We start from the raw sequence: 20,936 nt of genomic DNA on the forward strand, positions 1-20,936 counted from the left end.
CTGTACTTGGCCGCATTCATCTTTCCCTCGATTGCAACCAGTCGTCCTGTCCCTGCAGCTGAAAAACACCCCCACAGCATGATGCTGCCACCACCATGCTTCACTGTTGGGACTGTATTGGACAGGTGATGAGCAGTGCCTGGTTTTCTTCACACATACCACTTAGAATTAAGGCCAAAAAGTTCTATCTTGGTCTCATCAGACCAGAGAATCTTATTTCTCACCATCTTGGAGTCCTTCAGGTGTTTTTTCATGTGTCTTGCACTGAGGAGAGGCTTCTGTCGGGCCACTCTGCCATAAAGCCCCGACTGGTGGAGGGCTGCAGTGATGGTTGACTTTCTACAACTTTCTCCCATCTCCCGACTGCATCTCTGGAGCTCAGCCACAGTGATCTTTGGGTTCTTCTTTACCTCTCTCACCAAGGCTCTTCTCCCCCAATAGCTCAGTTTGGCCGGACGGCCAGCTCTAGGAAGGGTTCTGGTCGTCCCAAACGTCTTCCATTTAAGGATTATGGAGGCCACTGTGCTCTTAGGAACCTTAAGTGCAGCAGAAATTTTTTTGTAACCTTGGCCAGATCTGTGCCTTGCCACAATTCTGTCTCTGAGCTCTTCAGGCAGTTCCTTTGACCTCATGATTCTCATTTGCTCTGACATGTGATATTTCAGTTTTTCTTTTTTAATAAATCTGCAAAAATGTCAACAATTCTGTGTTTTTCTGTCAATATGGGGTGCTGTGTGTACATTAATGAGGAAAAAAAATGAACTTAAATGATTTTAGCAAATGGCTGCAATACAACAAAGAGTGAAAAATTTAAGGGGGTCTGAATACTTTCCGTACCCACTGTATATATCGTCTCGGGTTATGACTATACATACATATACATATAATATATATATATTATGCTGAATTTAACTAAAATTTTTAAACTCCGTTACATGTACATATTTATATTACATGTTTTGTTTTTTGAAAACATGACAGATTTGACAAAAGCTTGAGCTGACAGTAAAGTAGCTTGAGATAGGACACAGATGTAAATTTAATACACAAACAGTATCTGTAAAACTTTTAACAACCTCATTTTTAAAGGGTGAAATTTAAATATTAGGCTACTGAGTTAAAACTCTATTCTTATTTAAATTAAAAAGTACTCCAATTAGATCACCGTAGGTAAAACCACACATAGCACCTCACTACATGGTAAAAAGTAAAAAATATTGTTTCTATATCTAGAATGGTTTTATGGAATTTAGTCTATAAACACATGTAATATAAATACGAATGCACAAAACTGCAAGTTTATGACAAAAAAATAGTCTGTAATTTGGCCTTTATTACTTATTTAATACATGTCTACATTAAAAATGAAATAAAATGAGATATTAACCTACATTTCTGACAAAATACCACGGTTACAGTTAGTGTTACCACAGTAAATCCATGACAAATGTTGTTGAATTGTTGGTTGAACAGTATTCTAACTGGATCGGCTCAATGTTTCTTCTGATTTGCACATTAGTGTTGTTGATTAAGTCAGCGCTGTTTTAACTGGCTTTAACCTAAATTAAATCAAATCAATCTGTGCAGAGAGATTTGCAGCTTGTAGCGGAGACCTCTACGCTGAACTCGAACACTTCTCACAGGCTGTTTATTAGTGCTCGTGTCGCGCCCTGCGCAGTGCGCACAAGTAGCGCTTTTTCGTTTCGCGTTGTTTCCCTGGCCTAAAATCTAGTACTGCCACCTTGTGTTGACATTGTGTAACTGCACGATTTGTTAATTATGCATGGCGGGCCACATATAATATATTTTAATAGAGTACCTCAGGGATGACGTGTTTTTGTAGGCAAAACCCGGAAGCGAGTTAGCATTTTAAGACTTCCGGTTCCATCGCCCGAAAGTCAATGGGTTTTTTGAATGGATTTTTGCTAAATCACTTGAAATAAGGTCTGTGGTTAACAAAGCCTCTAAATATTTTCACGTTTTGATCTATGACATAAAACACACCAGTTAAAACCCGCTTGTGATTTTTAAAACCTTTATTGTGTCTTAAAAACGGCGGTTGCTAACAAATTGCTAAAAGGGACTACTACCTTTGGCAGGGACTTTAGACGTCATCATGACAAACAGGACATTTGGACAGAATTTCTCATGAAAAAGTGGATAAGTATTCATACACAGCGCAGATCATAATCAGCGAGCATGTTTTTAAATAAAGTTGTTTTCTAAATAAAGTTTGAGGAAGTTTGGTGGTAGTGACGTTGATCCGCGACCATGGTGTGCTGTAGTCCGTTTATAGCCTACTGTTAGCTTTTTATATCCGACGACTTTATTTAGTCTTCAAAATGTATAAATGTTGTGTTAACTTGTAAAGATTATCTTGATAGACAAAACGTGTAAGTGTCATAACCCTTTGTTAAACACAGAGCTTATTTTTTTGCGATTTTCCAAAAGTCTATGGGAAAAATGCATTGGCTTTCGAGCGAGGGAACCCGTGCGCTGCTAACTTCCGGATTGGCCTACAAAAACACGTCATCCCGAGGTACTCTATAGATAAGCTGCGGGCCATTTGTAATTCATCCCCAGGCCGCATTTGGCCTGCAAGCCGTAGTTTGGACACCCCTGCATTATAGCATGTAGGTTGAATAATCCACACAGATAATCAGATCAAATCAGTAATTTGAAAACTTTCTCTGAGACATAATTTCACAAAAAGCAAGAGTGATTCAGCGCTACAAGCTTTTCTCTTTCTTTCAAAAATGTGCACACGGCTTCACATCACCACACTGCGTCTGTGCTAGTGAGCTGCACGCTGCGATACAAGACTTTTGCTTGCGTTTCGTGACATAATTGTCACTTGCTCAATCGGTCCAGTGTTGCATCGTTACTAAAGTTTTCTGTGCTCATACCCAGAACACACACACATAAAGGTGCTTCTCAAACAGCTCGGAGCATTATGAATCAGCGTATCGAATCATGATTCGGATTGCGTGTCAAACCGCCAAACTGCTGAAATCATGTGACTTTGGTGCTCCGAACCACTGATTCGACACGCTGATTCATAATGCTCCGAAGCTTCCTGAAGCAGTATTTTGAAATCGGTCATCACTCGTTATTTTGTTTTTTTTGGTGCATCAAAAATATTCTTGTCGCTTTATATTATTAATATGAACCACTGTACTCACATGAACTGATTTAAATATGTTTTTAGTACCTTAATGGATCTTGAGAGAGGAAATGTCATTGCTGGCTATGGAGGCCTCACTGAGCCATCGGATTTCAACAAAAATATCTGAATTTGTGTTCCGAAGATTAACGAAGGTCTTATGGGTGTGGAACGGCATGAGGGTGAGTAATAAACGACATTATTTTCATTTTTGGGTGAACTAACCCTTTACACAGTTATAAACGTACAGAATTATGTCATATATATATATATATAAACCTATTACATAACCTTCAGAAGAGTTTAGAATGGTAATGGATATGGCAATGTTAATGTATTTGGTCTTGGCTGAATAGATCTGCTACGCTGCTGTTATTACTCCTGCTGTTGATCATTGCTGTTGCTGCAGAGCAAGGATGGAGATTTGCTACTGCCAATACATACACATGCTGCTGTGAGCATGTAAGACATTCTGCTACTGCACAAATAGAATATATGAAATTACCCACAGCAGATCTATACAGGTGGAGCTGGGGAAGGTGGAGGGTTTCAGAGGATCTGCTAAAGCAAACATTCTAGAGTTTCATGACAGAACTCATTGTTGCTGTTTTTCTTCATGTATAAATTTAGATCCACCATTTACAACAGAGAATCTAACAAATAAAAAGCTGAAGTGAGACAATGAAGTGAGAAACAACTACCACTACATAAAAGAAATAACATATAACAGTAATTTCTTCTTCTCCATTGAAGAAGTTTAGGGTACATACAATGTCATCTAGGAAATTGTCAGAAAGAGTTGGTCATTTTTTTCTAAAAATATCATAAAATGGCATTTCCATTTCATGATATTTTTAAAATAAAATGTCTGACTCTGTGATAATTTCATATATTGTATGTATCTTAATCTGTCCATTACCATCATTTTGACCACGGACTGCTATTCAATTCCAAAAAAAAACAAATCCATTTGAGATGTGATGGTGATGATATTGTGGTGGACATGTCAATTCTCCTGTGCTTCATAAATGTCCACTGACATTAAAGTGGAAAAATTAAATAAAGTAATGGAAGTGTGTTTTAAAAGAGCTTAATTTCTAAAATTCCACAGGGCAAAAACACACCATAAAAACACCCAGTTAACATCAAATTTGCCAACCTACACTCCGACAAAAACAGTCTTTGCAGAGTGAATCACTGGACTTAGTGTGAAGAACGTCATAGTGCTGCAAATTCAGATTAAATGCAAACAGAAATTGACTGGATGAGTGTGTCTCTGTGTGTGTGTGTGTGTGTGTGTGTGTGTGTGTATGTGTGTGCACCTGAGCATGTAGTGTTAGATTCGTCTTCGTCATTGCCGCAGTCGTTGTCTCCATCACACAGCCAACGCATGGGGATACAGCGGTTATTCTGACACTTGAAGCGATCTGCAGGGCATGTGTGCTGATCTACAGATGGACAAACGACAACCGCTGCATGTGTGTGGAAGCTTCATACAAAGAGGTTGTTAAACGCATGACATGAGTGTGTTCTTACGGCACAGTTCAGCGGTCTCGTCACTGTTGTCCAGACAGTCATTATCTCCGTCGCATTTCCAGCGGTCTTGAATACAGCGGTTATTCTTACAGGCGAACTCTCCCGGCTGACACTGCGGAGGGGGAATGTACGATGGATTCGCTGTGAAGAAACACACACACACACACAAATGTAAATAATTCTGCTGAAGGCCAAGCTTGTGAAAGAAAACATCTGAAGGGTTTCTGTTTCAAACATTCAGACACAAAAACCAAACCACTTGATGTTCAATTCAGCTGATTGTATCAACAGTCAGCCACAGATTAAAGCCTAAGAATGATGCATTATCTGACAGTATGATCGAGCAGCCGGCACAAACAGATTTGCTTCTGCTCAGCAAGGTTTTTCTTGCATTGTTCTCTGTCAGGACTGAATGAACTCTTATCCTGCTTTATTTGGCACATTTCTCACCTGGGTCACTCTGAATGGAAGTTTCTAACATGTTATTTACTCAGCAGTATGATTGACAGATCTTTAAAAGCCATTTTTAACCATTCAGGGCATAATGTTACATCCAAACCACCATAGTTAATTACCTTTGATACCCGCATTAGAAGTATTGCAATATACTAGTACTGACCATAACTTGAGTATTTAAAAAAATTAAATACTGATTGTATTTATAGTTAATGCTACCCATATAACAACATCGTAAATAATCCAGTGCCAGTAACTGTCTGTCTGGTTGATACTCCAACACAGTAGGTGGCGGTGTTGCACCTTAATGCTGGTAGCCACCCTTCATAAAACATAAAAGGAGAAGATGGTGACAATTGCATACTTCTCTGCTATATAGTAGGCAAAAAACAGCATGTGAAAAGAGTAGGGCTGCCCCCTAATAGTCAACTAACCGTTAGTTGATTAGAAGAGGCATGGTCGACCAAGATTTAATTAGTCAGTTAGTCGCAGAAAAAAAAAGTGGACAAACAAAATGTTCGAAAATGCTATAGGACAGAGAGCGTTTCGAAATGAAAATGCCATTTTCAAATTTATCTGGATTAATGTGGACGTAGCCTTATTTGACTCTTTGTGTCAAGCAGTTTCAAACATCTAGTTCAAAGCTTAAATTATTAAACATTTGGTGAATTCTGTCCTACAAAATTAAATTTTAATATCATCACATTTCTGTAATAGCTGTTGAAAGCTTTAAAAGTTATGGCAGTGGTATTTTTCATATATGCACAGATTTCACATTTGTATTCCAGCAAGTTGTCGTGCGTTTTAAATATAATCAGTTGCAGTTGGTCATTTTGCCGAATTGCAAAGAATAGATTATTGAATGACCGGTTGTGACAATTTGCTTGTATTAACACATATATATAGTTTGTAAATATGCATGTAGTGTGTGCTTGAGTTACCTTTACAGCTGATGTTGTCTGCGGGATCCAGTAATTGGTCCTCAGCACAGGCACATGACCTGCCAGTGGGAGTGGCCAAACACAGACTACTACAGCCGCCATTATTCGCTCTACATGCGTTACTTCCTGTGATGAACACATGTAAGAAATACATCTGATGAATGTTCCATAGCCAAACCATACTGGATTTAAAAAAAACAGGGGAAAAAATATTCTATAATTACCTAGCTGCTGTTGGGCATCGTACATGCGGATCTCAAAGATGGGTGGGCGTTCGTTGCGTAGCAAAGTGACCGTTTTGGTGTTTTGGTCCAGTTTATAGATGCTGCCGCTGCGGTACTCATTCCAGAACAGGAAGTTTTTGTAGTGGCACAGGCCGAAGGCGTGGTTCAGTTCCTGTCCGTCATAAACCGTCTAAGCAGAAAGAAGGTGTTACATCGACAACTGGTGAGTAAATCGATTGTTCTAGTGTTTTCAGCTGCTATTTGTTTTCCATTCTGAAATGCAAACATGTGTGTGTATATGTGACATCATCTATTAGATCAGAGGTGTGACAGCACCTTGCGTGCAGTGGTGTTGAGATAAACCATCTCGATTCGGTCGTAATAAGCATCCACCCAGTAAAGAATGCCCTGAGGGATGTCCAGACTCAGGCCGTTGGGCCACAGAACCGTCTTAGAGGTAAGCAGAACGTTCCGGTTGGTTCCATCCATCCAGGCCCTCTCAATCTTCCCTCGCTTGCTCTCCTTTGGGTCTTCCTCCCAGTCAGTCCAGTACATCCAGCTGAAAGAGATAAAAACATTTTCAAAATGCATAGTTCTTAATAACAGTAATTTTACCACAGTTTTAGGCAATGAAATTTATAATATGACATTCATTTATTAGCCCACAAATAACCCAACAACTGCTATACAATTCAACATTATTGAAGATCTAGAGCTCACCCGTGCCGAGGGTCCACCACAATCGCTCGAGGATGGGTCATCTTGCCCTCAATGAGAGTCTTCCTGGTCTGAGAAGCTTTCTCGAGCCGAGCAACACTGATGGTCTTCTTGGGACCATCATCTGTCCAGTAGAGATTATTGGCCATCCAGTCCACAGCGATTCCTTCAACAGTGTGAATACCTGGAAAACCATACATAATAAGACAATACACCCATAACCACTTGAATAAAACACACCAGGAATAAGATGAATTGGAAATCAAAATGAACACTTCAGCACCTTCTTTAAGGATGATGTCTCTTTCCGTGCCATCGATCTTCTGTCGGCCAATCAGATAGCTGGTGGCATCAGCGAAGTAGATGAAGTTACTCTGTGCATGGAAGTCCAGAGCTCGAGGGTTCATCAGGTTCTCAATGGGGATCATGTATTCATCCTGAACTTTAGGGTTGATGTCCATACCACGGATAACGCCTGGACGACCCTTCCCGTACACCAGGAATAACTCATGCTCAGGCTCTGGAGATTAGATACCAGGAATTGAATTGAAAAAAATTAATTAATGATACAAACATGCCAATATATATATATATATATATATATATATATATATATACAGTTGCAAGAGAAAGTATGTGAACCACTTGCAGAATCTGTGAAAATGTTAATAATTTTAACAAAATAATAATACAAAATGCATGTTATTTTTTATTTAGTACTGTCCTGAGTAAGATACTTTACATAAAAGATGTTTACATATAATCCACAAGACAAAAAAAATAGCTGAATTTATTAAAATAACCCCATTAATAAGTATGTAAACCATTGATTCTTAATACTGTGTGTGGTTACCTGGATGATCTATGACTGTTTTTTTGTTTTATGATGGTTGTTCATTAGTCCCTTGTTTGTCCTGAGCAGTTAAACTGAGCTCTGTTCTTCAGAAAAAATCTCCAGGTCCTGAAGATTCTTCAGTTTTCCAGCATTTTTTGCATATTTGAACCCTTTACAGCAGTGACTGAATGATTTTGAGATCCGTCTTTTCACACTGATGACAACTGAGGGACTCAAACACAACTTTTAAAAAAGGTTCAAACATTCACTGATGCTCCAGAAAAAACATGATGCATTAACAGATGGGGGGTGAAAACATTTGAAATTTGAAGATCAAGGTAAATTGTATTTAATTTGTCTTTCGGGAAACATGCAAGTATCTTCTGTTGCTTCCGAAGGGCAGTACTAAATGAAAAAAAATTATATTCAAGCGAAATAAGAAAAATTTGGACCTCTTCATCCTTTTCAAAAGTTTTCACCCCCGACTCTTAATGCATCGTGTTTCCTTCTGAAGCATCAGTGAATGTTTGAACCTTTTTTAATAGTTGTGTTTGAGTCCCTCAGTTGTCCTCCATGTGAAAAGATGGATCTCAAAATCATTCAGTCACTTGTAAAGGGTTCAAATATGCAAAAGATGGTGGAAAACTGAAGAATCTGCAGGACATGGAGGATTTTTCTGAAGAACAGAGCTCAGTTTAACTACTCAGAATAAACAAGGGACTCATGAACAACCATCACACAACAAAAAAACAGTCGTAGATCATCCAGGTAACCACACACAGTATTAAGAATCAATGGTTCACAAACTTTCGAACTGGGTCATTTTAATAAATTCAGCTATTTTTTTGTCTTATGGATTATATGTAAACATCTTTTATGTAAAATATCTTACTCAGGACAGTACTAAATAAAAAATAACATGCATTTTGTATGATCTCTCTTATAATCAATTCCAATCTCCTCTTCTTGTCTTTTTCAAGGTCATGTGTTCAGAGGTCACTCACAATTCACAAATCAATACTACCAACAGTTCATTGGATATTCAAAGCAAACAGCTTGAAATCAATATTGGGGTAAATGGTAAAGACCTTTTTGACTGATTCAGCTAAAATGTGGGTCAAACCCATAGACATCACTAAGGAACTATAAGAAAAAAGTGTGAGAGCTTGAAATAACAAATGCTCAATAAAGCTGAGCCGATCAAACTTTTTCATTTTAACTAGGCAAAACTACTATAAGTCAGAATGATGGTGAATTGATAGACAGAAGTAGAATCTGATTGGCTGTGATGTTTCTCACTCTTGCATGATTTGCCATCATTGCCCAGGCTAAAGCCAGACCGACAGCGACACGTCCGACTCTTGTGGCTGTTGCCCAACAGACAGATGTCTGAACAACCTCCAGCTTTTCCAAACTGATCCGGCTCACAGGCGTGACTCCGCACTGAAGAAGAATAACAGGAGTTAGACTGAGCTGGAGCTTGACTTTAGTGTAGTGACTGCATTTTAAACCGTTATATATGATACTGGCTCAATACAACTGAGCAATAGATGAGAAAGAGTTTAATACCAGGGGGCTGGCGTCTCTGGTGGTAAACATGTAGAGCTCCTCCCTTGTCCACACGAGTGACCACTTGATAATCTGAACTGTTGAATCGATTGACGCGGATCACGCTGGTCTTAGGCTGCATGTTGGCATTGTCTGAGTTTGTGGCATATAGATAGTTCTCAAACACTGTGAGCCCATAAAGATGCTCAATCTGAAAAAAAAAAAAAAAAAAAAACATTATTTAATTAGTTTTATTATTTAGAAAGTGTTTGCTCTGTTGGCTTGAGCTAGCAAGACATGCACATAAGCACACCGATTAGCCTTGGGCTGAGCAGCTGAATCCATAACTCATGCAGAGATGAAGAAATCAGGCTAATATATTTACAGAAACAGCTTTAATAAAATGACTCAGTAGCACTAATGAAAAACCACTGTCTCTCTCACATCTACTAAAGCATTTATCACAGTAAATAAAGCTAGCCGCTATTAGACACACTCACAATGCAATGAGTTCCTTACAGCTGCTGAAATGTAAAGGGGATGGATGGATGGATGGATGGATGGATGGATGGATGGGTAGATAGAGGGACGTTAAGGTGGATGGATGGATGGATGGCTGGATGGATGGATGGATGGATGAACGGATCAATGTTACGGTGGATAGATGGATGGATGGATGAACAGATTGAGGTTACAGTGGATGGATGGATGGACAAATCAATGTTATGATAGATGGATGGATGGATGGATGGATAAACAGACCAACTTTTTGGTGGATGGATGGATAGATGGATGGATTTTAAAGTAAATAAAGCTAGCCGCTATTAGACACACTCACAATGCAATGAGTTCCTTACAGCTGCTGAAATGTAAAGGGGATGGATGGATGGATGGATGGGTGGATGGATGGGTAGATGGAGGGACGTTAGGGTGGATGGATGGATGGATGGATGGATGGATGGATGGATGGATGAACAGATCAATGTTACGGTGGATAGATGGATCGATGGATGAACAGATTGAGGTTACAGTGGATGGATGGATGGACAAATCAATGTTATGATAGATGGATGGATGGATGGATGGATGGATGGATGGATGGATAAACAGACCAACTTTTTGGTGGATGGATGGATAGATGGATGGATTTTAAAGTAAATAAAGCTAGCCGCTATTAGACACACTCACAATGCAATGAGTTCCTTACAGCTGCTGAAATGTAAAGGGGATGGATGGATGGATGGGTGGATGGATGGGTAGATAGAAGGACGTTAGGCTGGCTGGCTAGATAGAAGTTAGGGTGGATGGATGGATGGATGAACAGATCAACGTTGCGGTGGCTGGATGGATGGATGGATGGACAAATCAATGTTATGATGGATGGATGGATGGATGGATGGATAAACAGACCAACTTTACGGTGGATGGATGGATAGATGGATGGATTTTATTGCATTGTTTCTCTATTGTACAACACTTTGTTAAAACATCTGTTTTTTTTTTTAAATGCAATTTATAAATAAACCATGATTTGACTTAACTTTTGACTTGACTTGGATGGATGGGCAGATGGTTAAGAGGTGAATGGTTGATGAATGAAGTTTGGATTGATAAAGTAATTGGATGTTTGATGGACAGATGGATGTTTGGGTGACTGGATGGATGGCACATTATGAAAGTGTGTGGGATCTTTATCTGTTCACTGTAAGTGTTTTTTAAAAAATGGAATTCATGTTCATCAACAAAAAAATGTTGCTTGTAGGGGCAATAAAAGAGGGAAGTTGATTCAGAATACCTAAACCACATCATTGCTAAATGTTACATTTCGCAACTCTGTGTCATTTAAATGATTCATAACAATGGAAAAAGCAACACACAACAATGCAACCATGTGTAAAACATTTAATCTTGGCATTTGTTCCTTACCAATAGTCCTTGAATGATGGTGTGTCTGTTTTTGCCCTCATAGTCCACCACCTCGATGTAGTCCAGATAAGCATCAGCCCAGTAGACCAACCTGTTGACCAAGTCCAGGGTGATGCCGTGTGGGAAGACAATTTTACTGTCCACCAACTTTGTTCGGTTCTGTCCATCCATGTCACAACGTTCCACCTTTGGGATCTGCCCGTAGTCAGTGAAGAAAACCTTTCTGTTGAAGGCAATGTTGAGAAAGGGGTAAGTAATCATTATATATGAGTACACTTATACCTCCTTTAACCCATTTAGTAAATACTCTGGTTTTTAAAGATAACTGCTAAATATTCAGCTAGCTAGTTTTGTAAATAGGAGAGAGAGAGTGCTTGACAAGGTTCATACCCCATAGTTGGATCCAGAGCGATGCCTTTAGGGTTGTAGAGTTCTTGATCCAACAGTGTCACACATGTGGTTCCATCTTTATCACATACAAAGATTCGATCATCCACGTCGTCAACAAAGTAGAAGTTTCCTGTAAGCCAGTCTATTGCCATCTGCTCTACATCTGTAAAGAACAGAGAGTGGAGAGAAATGTAGGTAAAACATTATGTGTTTCATTTGTTCATGTGCCCCATACGAGTCTGAGTCAAGACAGAGACCAGAAAATGGTCAAGTCCGAGTCAAGACAGAGTCCACACGTTCCCGAGTCCAAGACAAGACAAAGGCAACAACCATGAAAATGTAGTCTTGGATCTAAAATGTAGCTCTGGTCATGACCTCAGGAGCATGTGAATTAGGTCTTGACTTGGACTCCACCCTCAAACAAATCTTGACAATAAGAAGTCGACGCCGGTAGCCTCGTGCCGTTGTGCTTCGAGCAACCCAAGTTTGAGTCCCGGCTCATTGACATTTCCCGATCCCATCCCCCTCTCCCTCTACCACTTTGCTTCCTGTCTGCTTACTGTCCTATCATAATAAAGGCGTTTATTAAGAAAGTAAATATAAAAGAATGGTAAGCATGCGTTCATTTATCTGCAAATAAACACACTGGTGCCTGACTGGCGCTGACTGTCCACACACTAAACCATGCAGTTTTGTGGTTCGATGACTCCGTGACTCTATTAAAAACAGTGCTAATAATAATACGGTGGTCCCACATCCATGTTTCTCTTTTTCACTTCTACAATGATGCTCTTTCACTTTGAAACAGCTGAGTCAGGGGACTATCTGAAGGCATGTGCGCATGTTACACAATTTCCAAAAAAGTTGTTTTAACAGCTGCGATCGCTGTGGCTAACTGTGGATTCTTGCTCCTTTGCAGCCCCTCACCTCTTCAATACGCCTCGTTCTGACCTTAAACTGTCAGACATCTCAATGTATCTAAACCTCTCCTCCTTTAACCCCAGATATTTTTAAGATCTTACTAATCATACTTTTAATGGGATGTTGCACATTTGATAATTAGAGTGGCTTTAAAAACGTGGCACAGGAAGGCATAGAAACCATGACTGTTGGGTAAAATGGCACAGGAGGAGATGCAGGAAAATCCAGACAGATGGAGAGATAGAACGCTCAGGGGAGCAGACAGAGACAGTGTTGGCCTCTCTTGTTTCTACAAAGGAAAGTTGGCCATTGTGCAAGGGCCAGACGTTTACCGGAATCAAGAGCTGTATCCCCAAAGGTGTTGTTTATTTAAGGGCCGAGTCCCTGCCTAAACTTTTCCAGCTGCCCGGACTGAAAGCCAGTGATTAAAAACACAGATCAAAAACACCAAAGATTGGAGAAAAGAGCAAGTGTACAAATGACGGTTGAGGAAGACGAATGGGTCTTAAAGCAGCTGCCGTCTGAACAATGCAAGAATAGAGGAACGCCACAGAGAAAAACCACAGAAACAGTGGGCTGAGGAACCTGGCTTCAGTCTCATTGTAATTTCTAGTAAAATGGTAGGTCTCAGTAGAAGGAGGGTAAGAAATTCCATTTGTGACACAACCTTCCCTCCCTCTACACTGAAGGAAAACAAACACTCTTATTGCTCTAGCTCTTATTTCAGCTTCATATGAAAATGCATTGAGCCTAACAAACAAAGGTCTGTATTTACATCTTTTATTTTATTAATAGTGGAGTTTGTTTAAAGCTGTTGCTCAAACGGCCTTGACATTTCAAGAATGAGTTCTGGAGTTCAAAACTAAAGGCATCTGACAATATGACAAGTGGTCTGCCAATTTTACACTCTCGATCTCTGTCCTGACCAGCCAGGTTTACATCTATTAAGTAAGTAATATTTCTGTCCATACTGAAAGCAAAATGCTGTGTGACAGTCACAGCCAGTCAGTCATATTTGATGTTTGGAGTGGGATTTTGGACCAATATGATTTCACTGTGGGCGGGACTACCCAGCATGACACAGCAGAAATAGAACCCAAACAACTGACAAAATATCCTGTCGCTCGTCATGGTCACAGCTAGTAGTAGGATAAAAAGAAAAACTCAATTAAGACTTGGTTCTTTATTGCATTACACGTGTGCTGGTTCACCCGGGACATGTTTTTGCGATTCACTGCACTGCTTTTTAATTGTTTTTCAGTGGTTCTCAAACTTTTTGACTCCAAGGACCCCCTTAGTCCAAGAACATATCCAAAGTCCCTCCTATCTAAGCCAAAATGCATTTCTTTTGCAATAAATTTAAATTAAAAAATAAAACTTCAGTTTAATATTGAACATTTTAGCATTTTAATTCAGATTTCAAAGATTTCTGGCCCCCCCTGGAAGTTTGCCAAGGCCCCCTAGTGGGCCCCAATCCCTTATTTGAGAATCACTGGCTCTATATGGATGTCTTTGACACAGTTGGATTCTACTGTTTGCGGTTTTCTACTTTTATAGGAAAAAAAAAAAAAAAAAAAAACTTGGTCTAATTTTGATTCCACCCTTTGGCCCACTATAAATACTACATTGCTTGGCATTTGTTATCAATAAATTCTTACATTTTTTGTCATATTTATGAAACTTTGCAGGGTATATGTACTGTAGTACCAATTTTAAAAAAGCAATAAGCCCTGTGACTAACAACGGCACTTTGCTATTGTAAAATCACTGTAAACCATGGATTGACAGGCTTATTGCTTTAACTAGACCCTGAACTTTGTGGCAGCGGATTGTCCGAATCCGGTCCCCTATTGTTTCTGTCTCTTGTCAAAAAGAGGGATAAATCACTAAAAATTGAAAATTCTGTCATTATTTACTCACCCTCAAGTTGTTCCATACCTGTATGCATTTCTTTCTTCTGCTGAGAACAGAGAAGATATTTTGAATTTTTTGATATTTTTTATGGTTAACCAAACATTCACTTCCATAGCATGCAATAAAATTACTATGGAAGTCAATGGGTCAGATCAACTGATTGGTTGCCGACATTCTTCAAAATATCTTTTTTTGTGTTCAGCAGAAGAGAGAAAATTGAGGGTGAATAAATAATGACAGATTTTTCATTTTTGGGTGAGCTATCCCTTTAACAAAAAAGCAAAACACAAAATAGCTGGTGGCTGCTCACCACTGTAGCAGGTAGGCAATAACTTATGAGAAGAAGAAGCAAAAAATGTGAAGTGTTGTTAGCTTCCTTTTTTTACTCATGTTATGTCCCTATGGTGGTACAGCCAAATTTTAACCCACATATTCTTGATTTTGACTGGTTTGTCGTACCTAAAACCCCTTCAGTTACTCAGTTACTGAAGGCAATTTCTATGAAGACAAGGAGGCATTAAAATACATTACACTATAATTAGCATAAATATAAGCATTAATAGCAGTTCACCTCTGCCAGTTAGGCTGGATTGCTTCCAACTGCAATAGAAGAACTTGACTCACACTACACAGCAACATAATGAACAGAAGTCTGACGTGAAACTCTTGTCTGCTCCAAAAGCCTTATAAGTGTCAAAATGATAAAAATTTGGCGTGAGATTTGGAATACTATAAAGATCACAGATGAGACTGGTCAAGCAAAGCACAGATTGCCAGATAAATAGGGTAAGGGTTCGATAAAGAGAGATTAAAACCAAAACAATGCCCTGAATGTTGGCGGAGCCAGAAATGTGTGGCGGACGTGGTTGAGTGTGAGCCGATTCAAGCACATGACCATTTAAGAGGCTTTCCGGAAACTTCTGTACCATGCAGACCGTATGTCAGAGAGCCGCTCCCTTTTGCTTTAACCCACATTACTTCATTGCACATCCTGTCTTTCCGCTATTTAAGCTGAGACACACCAAATTAACGTGCAAGAAATGACTTTACTGGAATGCCACGACTCAATTACACTTTCTGATGAACATGTGCATGACATTTTGGTCCATATTTTCCAAGATACTAAGAGACACATGCATTTCTTTAAGAGATATCATAGTGATGACAAAGATCGCAAACAGAGGAGGTGTAAGCATCACATCTCCACATGTACAATGTCAGTTTTCTGTGTTTTCATGATAAAGCTCCGAAGCCGCAGACGGATGGGGGGTTGGGTCGCCTCATGTCAACCACAACGTCTGGAAAATGTTCCACAAAACAGAATATAAATATGCTGCAGCAAACCCCAGCAACCTACACAAACCACTCATAAAACACACACATAAACACAGACACATATGGACATATGGATAATGGTTTCCGGAAGAGTGCAGTCAAAAGAGATGTTGTTTAATGGGGAGTGTCTGCATACTGTATCTCACTGGCTGAAATCAACCCATCCCAGCAGATTCAGGCCACATATATGAGCACACGTGTGTTTGAGTGGTTCAGATAGCCAAAAGCACTGTCAAAAATAAAATGTGAAACACTTTTCATTGGAACAACCAGTCACTTTCCACGAATACAGTACACTTTGATGTTCCATGATTTCTTTTAAAGCATTAGAATAACAAATTGAAGTACAAAATTCTTTTTTAATCCTTTTAGAAATGTTTGATAAACTGATACTTAACATAAAATTAACCTAGCATGAAATGCAGTGTTCATTTTGACAGCAAATTTTAGTTTAGTCTTAGTCTTTTGACTAAAATGCCATTTAGTTTTAGTAATATTTTAGTCATCTGAATTGTTTTAGTTTTAGTCTAGTTTTAGTAGACTAAATATCATAAGATTTTAGTCATCTAAAATCTAATAGGTTTAGTTAAATTATAATACACCAATAACCTGATAATTAATGACATTAAGGTTTGAATATGCAATACAGACACAGATTTAACTGCTGTGACATATAACATGTCTTTATTTATCTTAAATTTAAATAAAACCATTTATAAAGGAACAAGAACATGGTCTATTCAATCCATGAATCATGCATTTTTTATGACAACTTGCATACAACATTCTTAATTCTTTCAAGCAGACATATTTTTCGTTGTATAAATTAAATATAAATGAATCCTTAATAAAGCTTCAGTCAAGAACATCAAGTGTTTTTCTCTTTTTTCTTTTGTTGTTTGATTAACATCAATGACAGACAGCGGCAGGTTTATTAGACTGATGTCAATTTAAGGCCGAATGCACGGATCTAATACACTGATACACATCCAATATTGTGTTTACGGTCACTTAAGACTTAACAGAATGTGTTTACATGAATACTCGCCAAAACTGACATTTTGACATAATGTATTTGTCCATTCAAGTGTCAAAAGATGTGAAAGACAACTCAATTCAGTACTTGTACGCTGATGTCTGAGAGACGGCTTTCTGTGTTCGCACAGAAAAACGGACAAAATTTAGCTCTCTTTACGTGTCATCACCCCTTTTTCAGATTTATCCATATGTCTGCTTTTCTCTTCTCCCAGATGTTTACATTTTTTAAGTTTTATGAGACATTCAGCAAGTGTATGCAAAGGTATGTTATGTCCCGCTGGGTAGATCAGCACGTTATTCAAATGTGTGCATATACCATGCAGGACATCATTCTGACTGGATCTATTCCCAAATCATCCCTCCCACATTTTTGTCTCATTTTTATTCATTGGCGAAAATATCAATAGATTTTTGTCAAAGTTTTTGTCATTCAAAATTGTTTTTTTAATTAGTTATCATCTTGTTTTTGTCGGTGAAAAAATGTCGTTGATGAAAATTATGATGAAACTTATTGGTCAATGAAATTAACACTGATGAAATGAGCTAGTTTTCAGCACATCAAATGTATATGACTACAGTATCCTATAAAAAATATTCTCAAAAAAACTAAGGTTAAACTAAGTTAAACTAAGAGGCTTTCACATTTAGCACATCTGCTGCGGTCTGAGTGTGAGTTTCACACAGTCTGGTTTCACACTTACTTGCATTTTGCATTCATCTTACATCATCACAAACATGTAAGGCGTATGACAGAAAACAGAACACAGGACAATATATTGTTCTTTATTAATTTTATGCTATTATGCGTAGCAGAGTGACACAACAACACTTGCGTCACAAGGCAACTTTCTGCTGATTGCAAACAAGCTCTTTCGAGGAGACAGCGGATTACGAGGAATTCATTTGCCATTCATTTGCATTCAGTCTGCATGATTACAGTACATGCTCACTCTCTCGCTCGTATCGTATATAAGGTACATCATCGCCACTGTCATGTCATCCCCTACATGCATTTTGTTGAATTAGTGATGTCGACATTGGCTAAAATGCATACACAGGTTACTTTACTACAGTATCTAAACAAGCGCACAAACGAGTTCAAGTTGTTTTCACATTCATGCAAATCGTGCCACAGTTCCAGCGTAACCGAACTCAGAACACCTCCTACAGGTAGTCTTGGGTTCGGTACCCGGTGCACTCGCAGGTCCGCATGACAGCGTTCACATTACCAAGTTTCCATGTGAATCATGCCCTGTTTCAAACTAAACTGATAATAGCACTTTAGCACTTAGCACAATAGCACTTTTGGTGCGTACCTGGGTTTGTTTGATGTCAGACTTCTGTTCATTCGGATGTGAACGCTTCTGAAATCGGGTGCACACCCGCGAACAGTACCCAAGTCCTCCTAAAAAGGGTGGTTTACAAAGCGAACGTGCAAAGACTAAGTCAAACGGCCTTTACAAAAAAAGGTAAAACAACAATGTCGGATGATTTTGAAGTTGGAGGAAAAAATGAGATGTTTTTCACCCTACTTCCGCGGTACATCACGCGTGACCTTTCCAATGTGATTACGTAATGCATGGCGCATCGCAGAGCAGTGCAAGACGGGCATTTGTGGTTAAAAAGTATATAAATTTTTATTTTTTTTTAGAAAATGACCGATGGTTTCTCTAGATAAGACCCTTATTCCTCGTCTGGGATCGTGTAGAGCCCTTTGAAGCTGCACTGAAACTGACATTTAGACCTTCAAACCGTTGAACCCCAGTGAAGTCCACTATATAGAGAAAAATCCTGGAATGTTTTCCTCAAAAACCTTCATTTCTTTTCGACTGAAGATAGAAAGACACGAAAATCTTGGATGTGAGTAAATTATCAAGAAATTTTAATTCTGAAGTGATCTAATCCTTTAAGTATTTGCCTATTAAAATACAAACAACGACTTCTCATTACAAAACAGTCTTGTTACATTTTGTGGTGCTCCATAGCTGATTTTTAATGTGAGAAAGTGTCCTGTTTAAATAGCCCAAAAAACTCAATGTATAGCAGTCATATTAATATTGCCATCTAACATTACAGATTTACAGATATTAATACCATCATGTGTGATTTCTGACTAGTGAGGTAAACTTTCTTCATGCATTAAAACGTCTGTTTCCATGAATTCTACAATAGTATCTTTCAGTTTGTTGAAATAGAAAGAGAATACAGCGCTATCCTTCACTGTGTTAAAAATAAAAGAGAAGAAAAGAAGAAGAGTGGAAAACATCTGGTCGTCTCATCTGCATGTCACGCTGAGGTCATGAATCACAGCAAACACATTTCCTGTGTGACCCTTCCAGAGACCGCCAGCTAAAAGTGATCTGAAACCGGGTTCACGACCGTATTTCTACACAAACGCTTCAGGTTTATGAGCTTGCTGGAAAAGAATGTCATTTTAAAAAGATTTCTTAAAAACTATATGGAAAAATGGTGCAATAACCTGCAATGAAAATACCAAATCATTTTAATGACACTATTTCAAGTTATTAAATTACTCATTCTTTCTGTAAGAAAAGTTTCACCTCAAGACCTCTAGGTAGATTCCAAGATCATTATTTGAGATTGTCGCTTTCACCTCTTCATTATTATTCTCCTTTTAGTTTTTCGTCGTCACACACACAGCAGGCAGCTTTATCTTTAACTGGTAACAGGAAGCCAATGATCTCTTTATCGCTTCCTAGTGAGGGCATAGTGCCGCAGTCAACCCTGTGACCTGTGACCTGTGACCCGTGAGTGTGTGTCTGAGAAACATGTTAAAACTGCCAAGAACCTGGAAATCACTGCAGCATTCAAACTAACTAGCACTTAAACCCCAAGACAGGCCCGAAACACACTGTACGAAAATATGAGAGAACACAAACACTCGTTCATGTCTGCATTCTTGCATAGAGTACGTTTATGGCCTAAATCTCCATCTGGACGGTTACTGAGTGCCAGCGTTGTTGTAAGACCCAAAATATGCACTCCAGGTTAACACAGACACTTCCTGTCTAAACTACTGATCCAACTATAGAAGATGACCAATAAAGCAGGGACAAAGAAAAAATAAGATTAAAAGAATGTTTTTTGATTAATACAATATTCTTCTATGCAGACGGATTTATTTTTTTCACTAATAAGTTGCTATGCATTCTGGGACTGCAGGAAGATTTAGGAAATGCTGCCTTAGAATTCACGCTGGCTTGTCATGAACTGCATGCGTTCTTTGATCGCTTTCAGTTGTAAAACTCTCATGTTTAATGGCCTCTTATACTGTATGTCAAAACATTTCACAAATCATGACCTCTTTAATGTCTCAAAAAAGTGTGTAAATTCTGTCACTATGGTTTGAGAAACAGCTCATCTCTCTCACTCTCTGATGTTGTAAATCCTTGCGACCTCTGTCAATCCCAGTTTCTGGTCATTTCCCAAACAATACACAAACTTGTTTTGTTTCCTTCCCTCTGAAATCTTTTAATCTCATGAAATCTTCTGAATTTCATTCATTCAACTTTTCATCTCTTTCAAGAAAACTCAGAGGTGATCTTAAACCGGCATCTTATTCATTAACCACATGAAATCCAGTTTAGACAGCCGCTAAATGTGCTGAAGCAGCACTGCACCATGTCATTGATGCATTTATTGTACAATTAACGCCCATGGAAAGCAGTATTGATCACTGTAAAGTGAATCCAAACAGTAAGTTCAAATGAACGACACCCTCAGAAGGCACAAAATGAAAATATGAGATCTTCCTGAAGATGATCACAAATGAACAGATTTGTTTAGAAATGTAGGGTTAGTAAAGATAAATGGTACTTTGTAAAGCTATAACCTGGGGGAACAGTTAACCCTGTAAAGCTTGACATATAATATTCTGAAAATTTCAAATTTTTTGAAATGTAACAGTTTATTACAAACTTTATATATAAAAGTTTGCATGTGCATTTTTTGTTAAGTATCATATTTGTCTT

At 38.6% G+C, this 20,936-nt stretch overlaps 1 protein-coding gene and 1 long non-coding RNA gene across 6 annotated transcripts in view; one reads left to right on the top strand and one right to left on the bottom strand.

Annotated features, from left to right (window-relative positions):
- Positions 1-20,936, bottom strand: part of lrp1aa (low density lipoprotein receptor-related protein 1Aa) — a 177,184-nt gene that overhangs the window by 92,686 nt on the left and 63,562 nt on the right. For all 4 annotated transcript variants that reach the window (XM_051912126.1, XM_051912128.1, XM_051912127.1 and 1 more), the window contains 11 exons: positions 11,737-11,899; positions 11,347-11,569; positions 9,442-9,631; positions 9,172-9,315; positions 7,321-7,557; positions 7,041-7,221; positions 6,657-6,879; positions 6,321-6,510; positions 6,097-6,222; positions 4,700-4,840; positions 4,486-4,611 (listed from right to left, as the gene is read on the bottom strand). In XM_051912126.1, the coding sequence (XP_051768086.1) occupies positions 4,486-4,611; positions 4,700-4,840; positions 6,097-6,222; positions 6,321-6,510; positions 6,657-6,879; positions 7,041-7,221; positions 7,321-7,557; positions 9,172-9,315; positions 9,442-9,631; positions 11,347-11,569; positions 11,737-11,899 (1,944 nt within the window). The remainder of the gene's footprint in view (positions 1-4,485; positions 4,612-4,699; positions 4,841-6,096; positions 6,223-6,320; positions 6,511-6,656; positions 6,880-7,040; positions 7,222-7,320; positions 7,558-9,171; positions 9,316-9,441; positions 9,632-11,346; positions 11,570-11,736; positions 11,900-20,936) is intronic.
- LOC127522312 (uncharacterized) overlaps positions 11,446-20,936 on the top strand; it is a 38,235-nt gene continuing 28,744 nt past the window's right edge. Inside the window, exon 1 of one of the 2 annotated variants that reach the window (XR_007932563.1) lies at positions 11,446-11,595. This is a non-coding gene — a long non-coding RNA (uncharacterized LOC127522312). The remainder of the gene's footprint in view (positions 11,596-20,936) is intronic. The other variant, XR_007932564.1, reaches the window with a different exon arrangement.

Source organism: Ctenopharyngodon idella, chromosome 11, assembly GCF_019924925.1.
Source record: "Ctenopharyngodon idella isolate HZGC_01 chromosome 11, HZGC01, whole genome shotgun sequence".
Classification (NCBI taxonomy): Eukaryota; Metazoa; Chordata; class Actinopteri; order Cypriniformes; family Xenocyprididae; genus Ctenopharyngodon; species Ctenopharyngodon idella.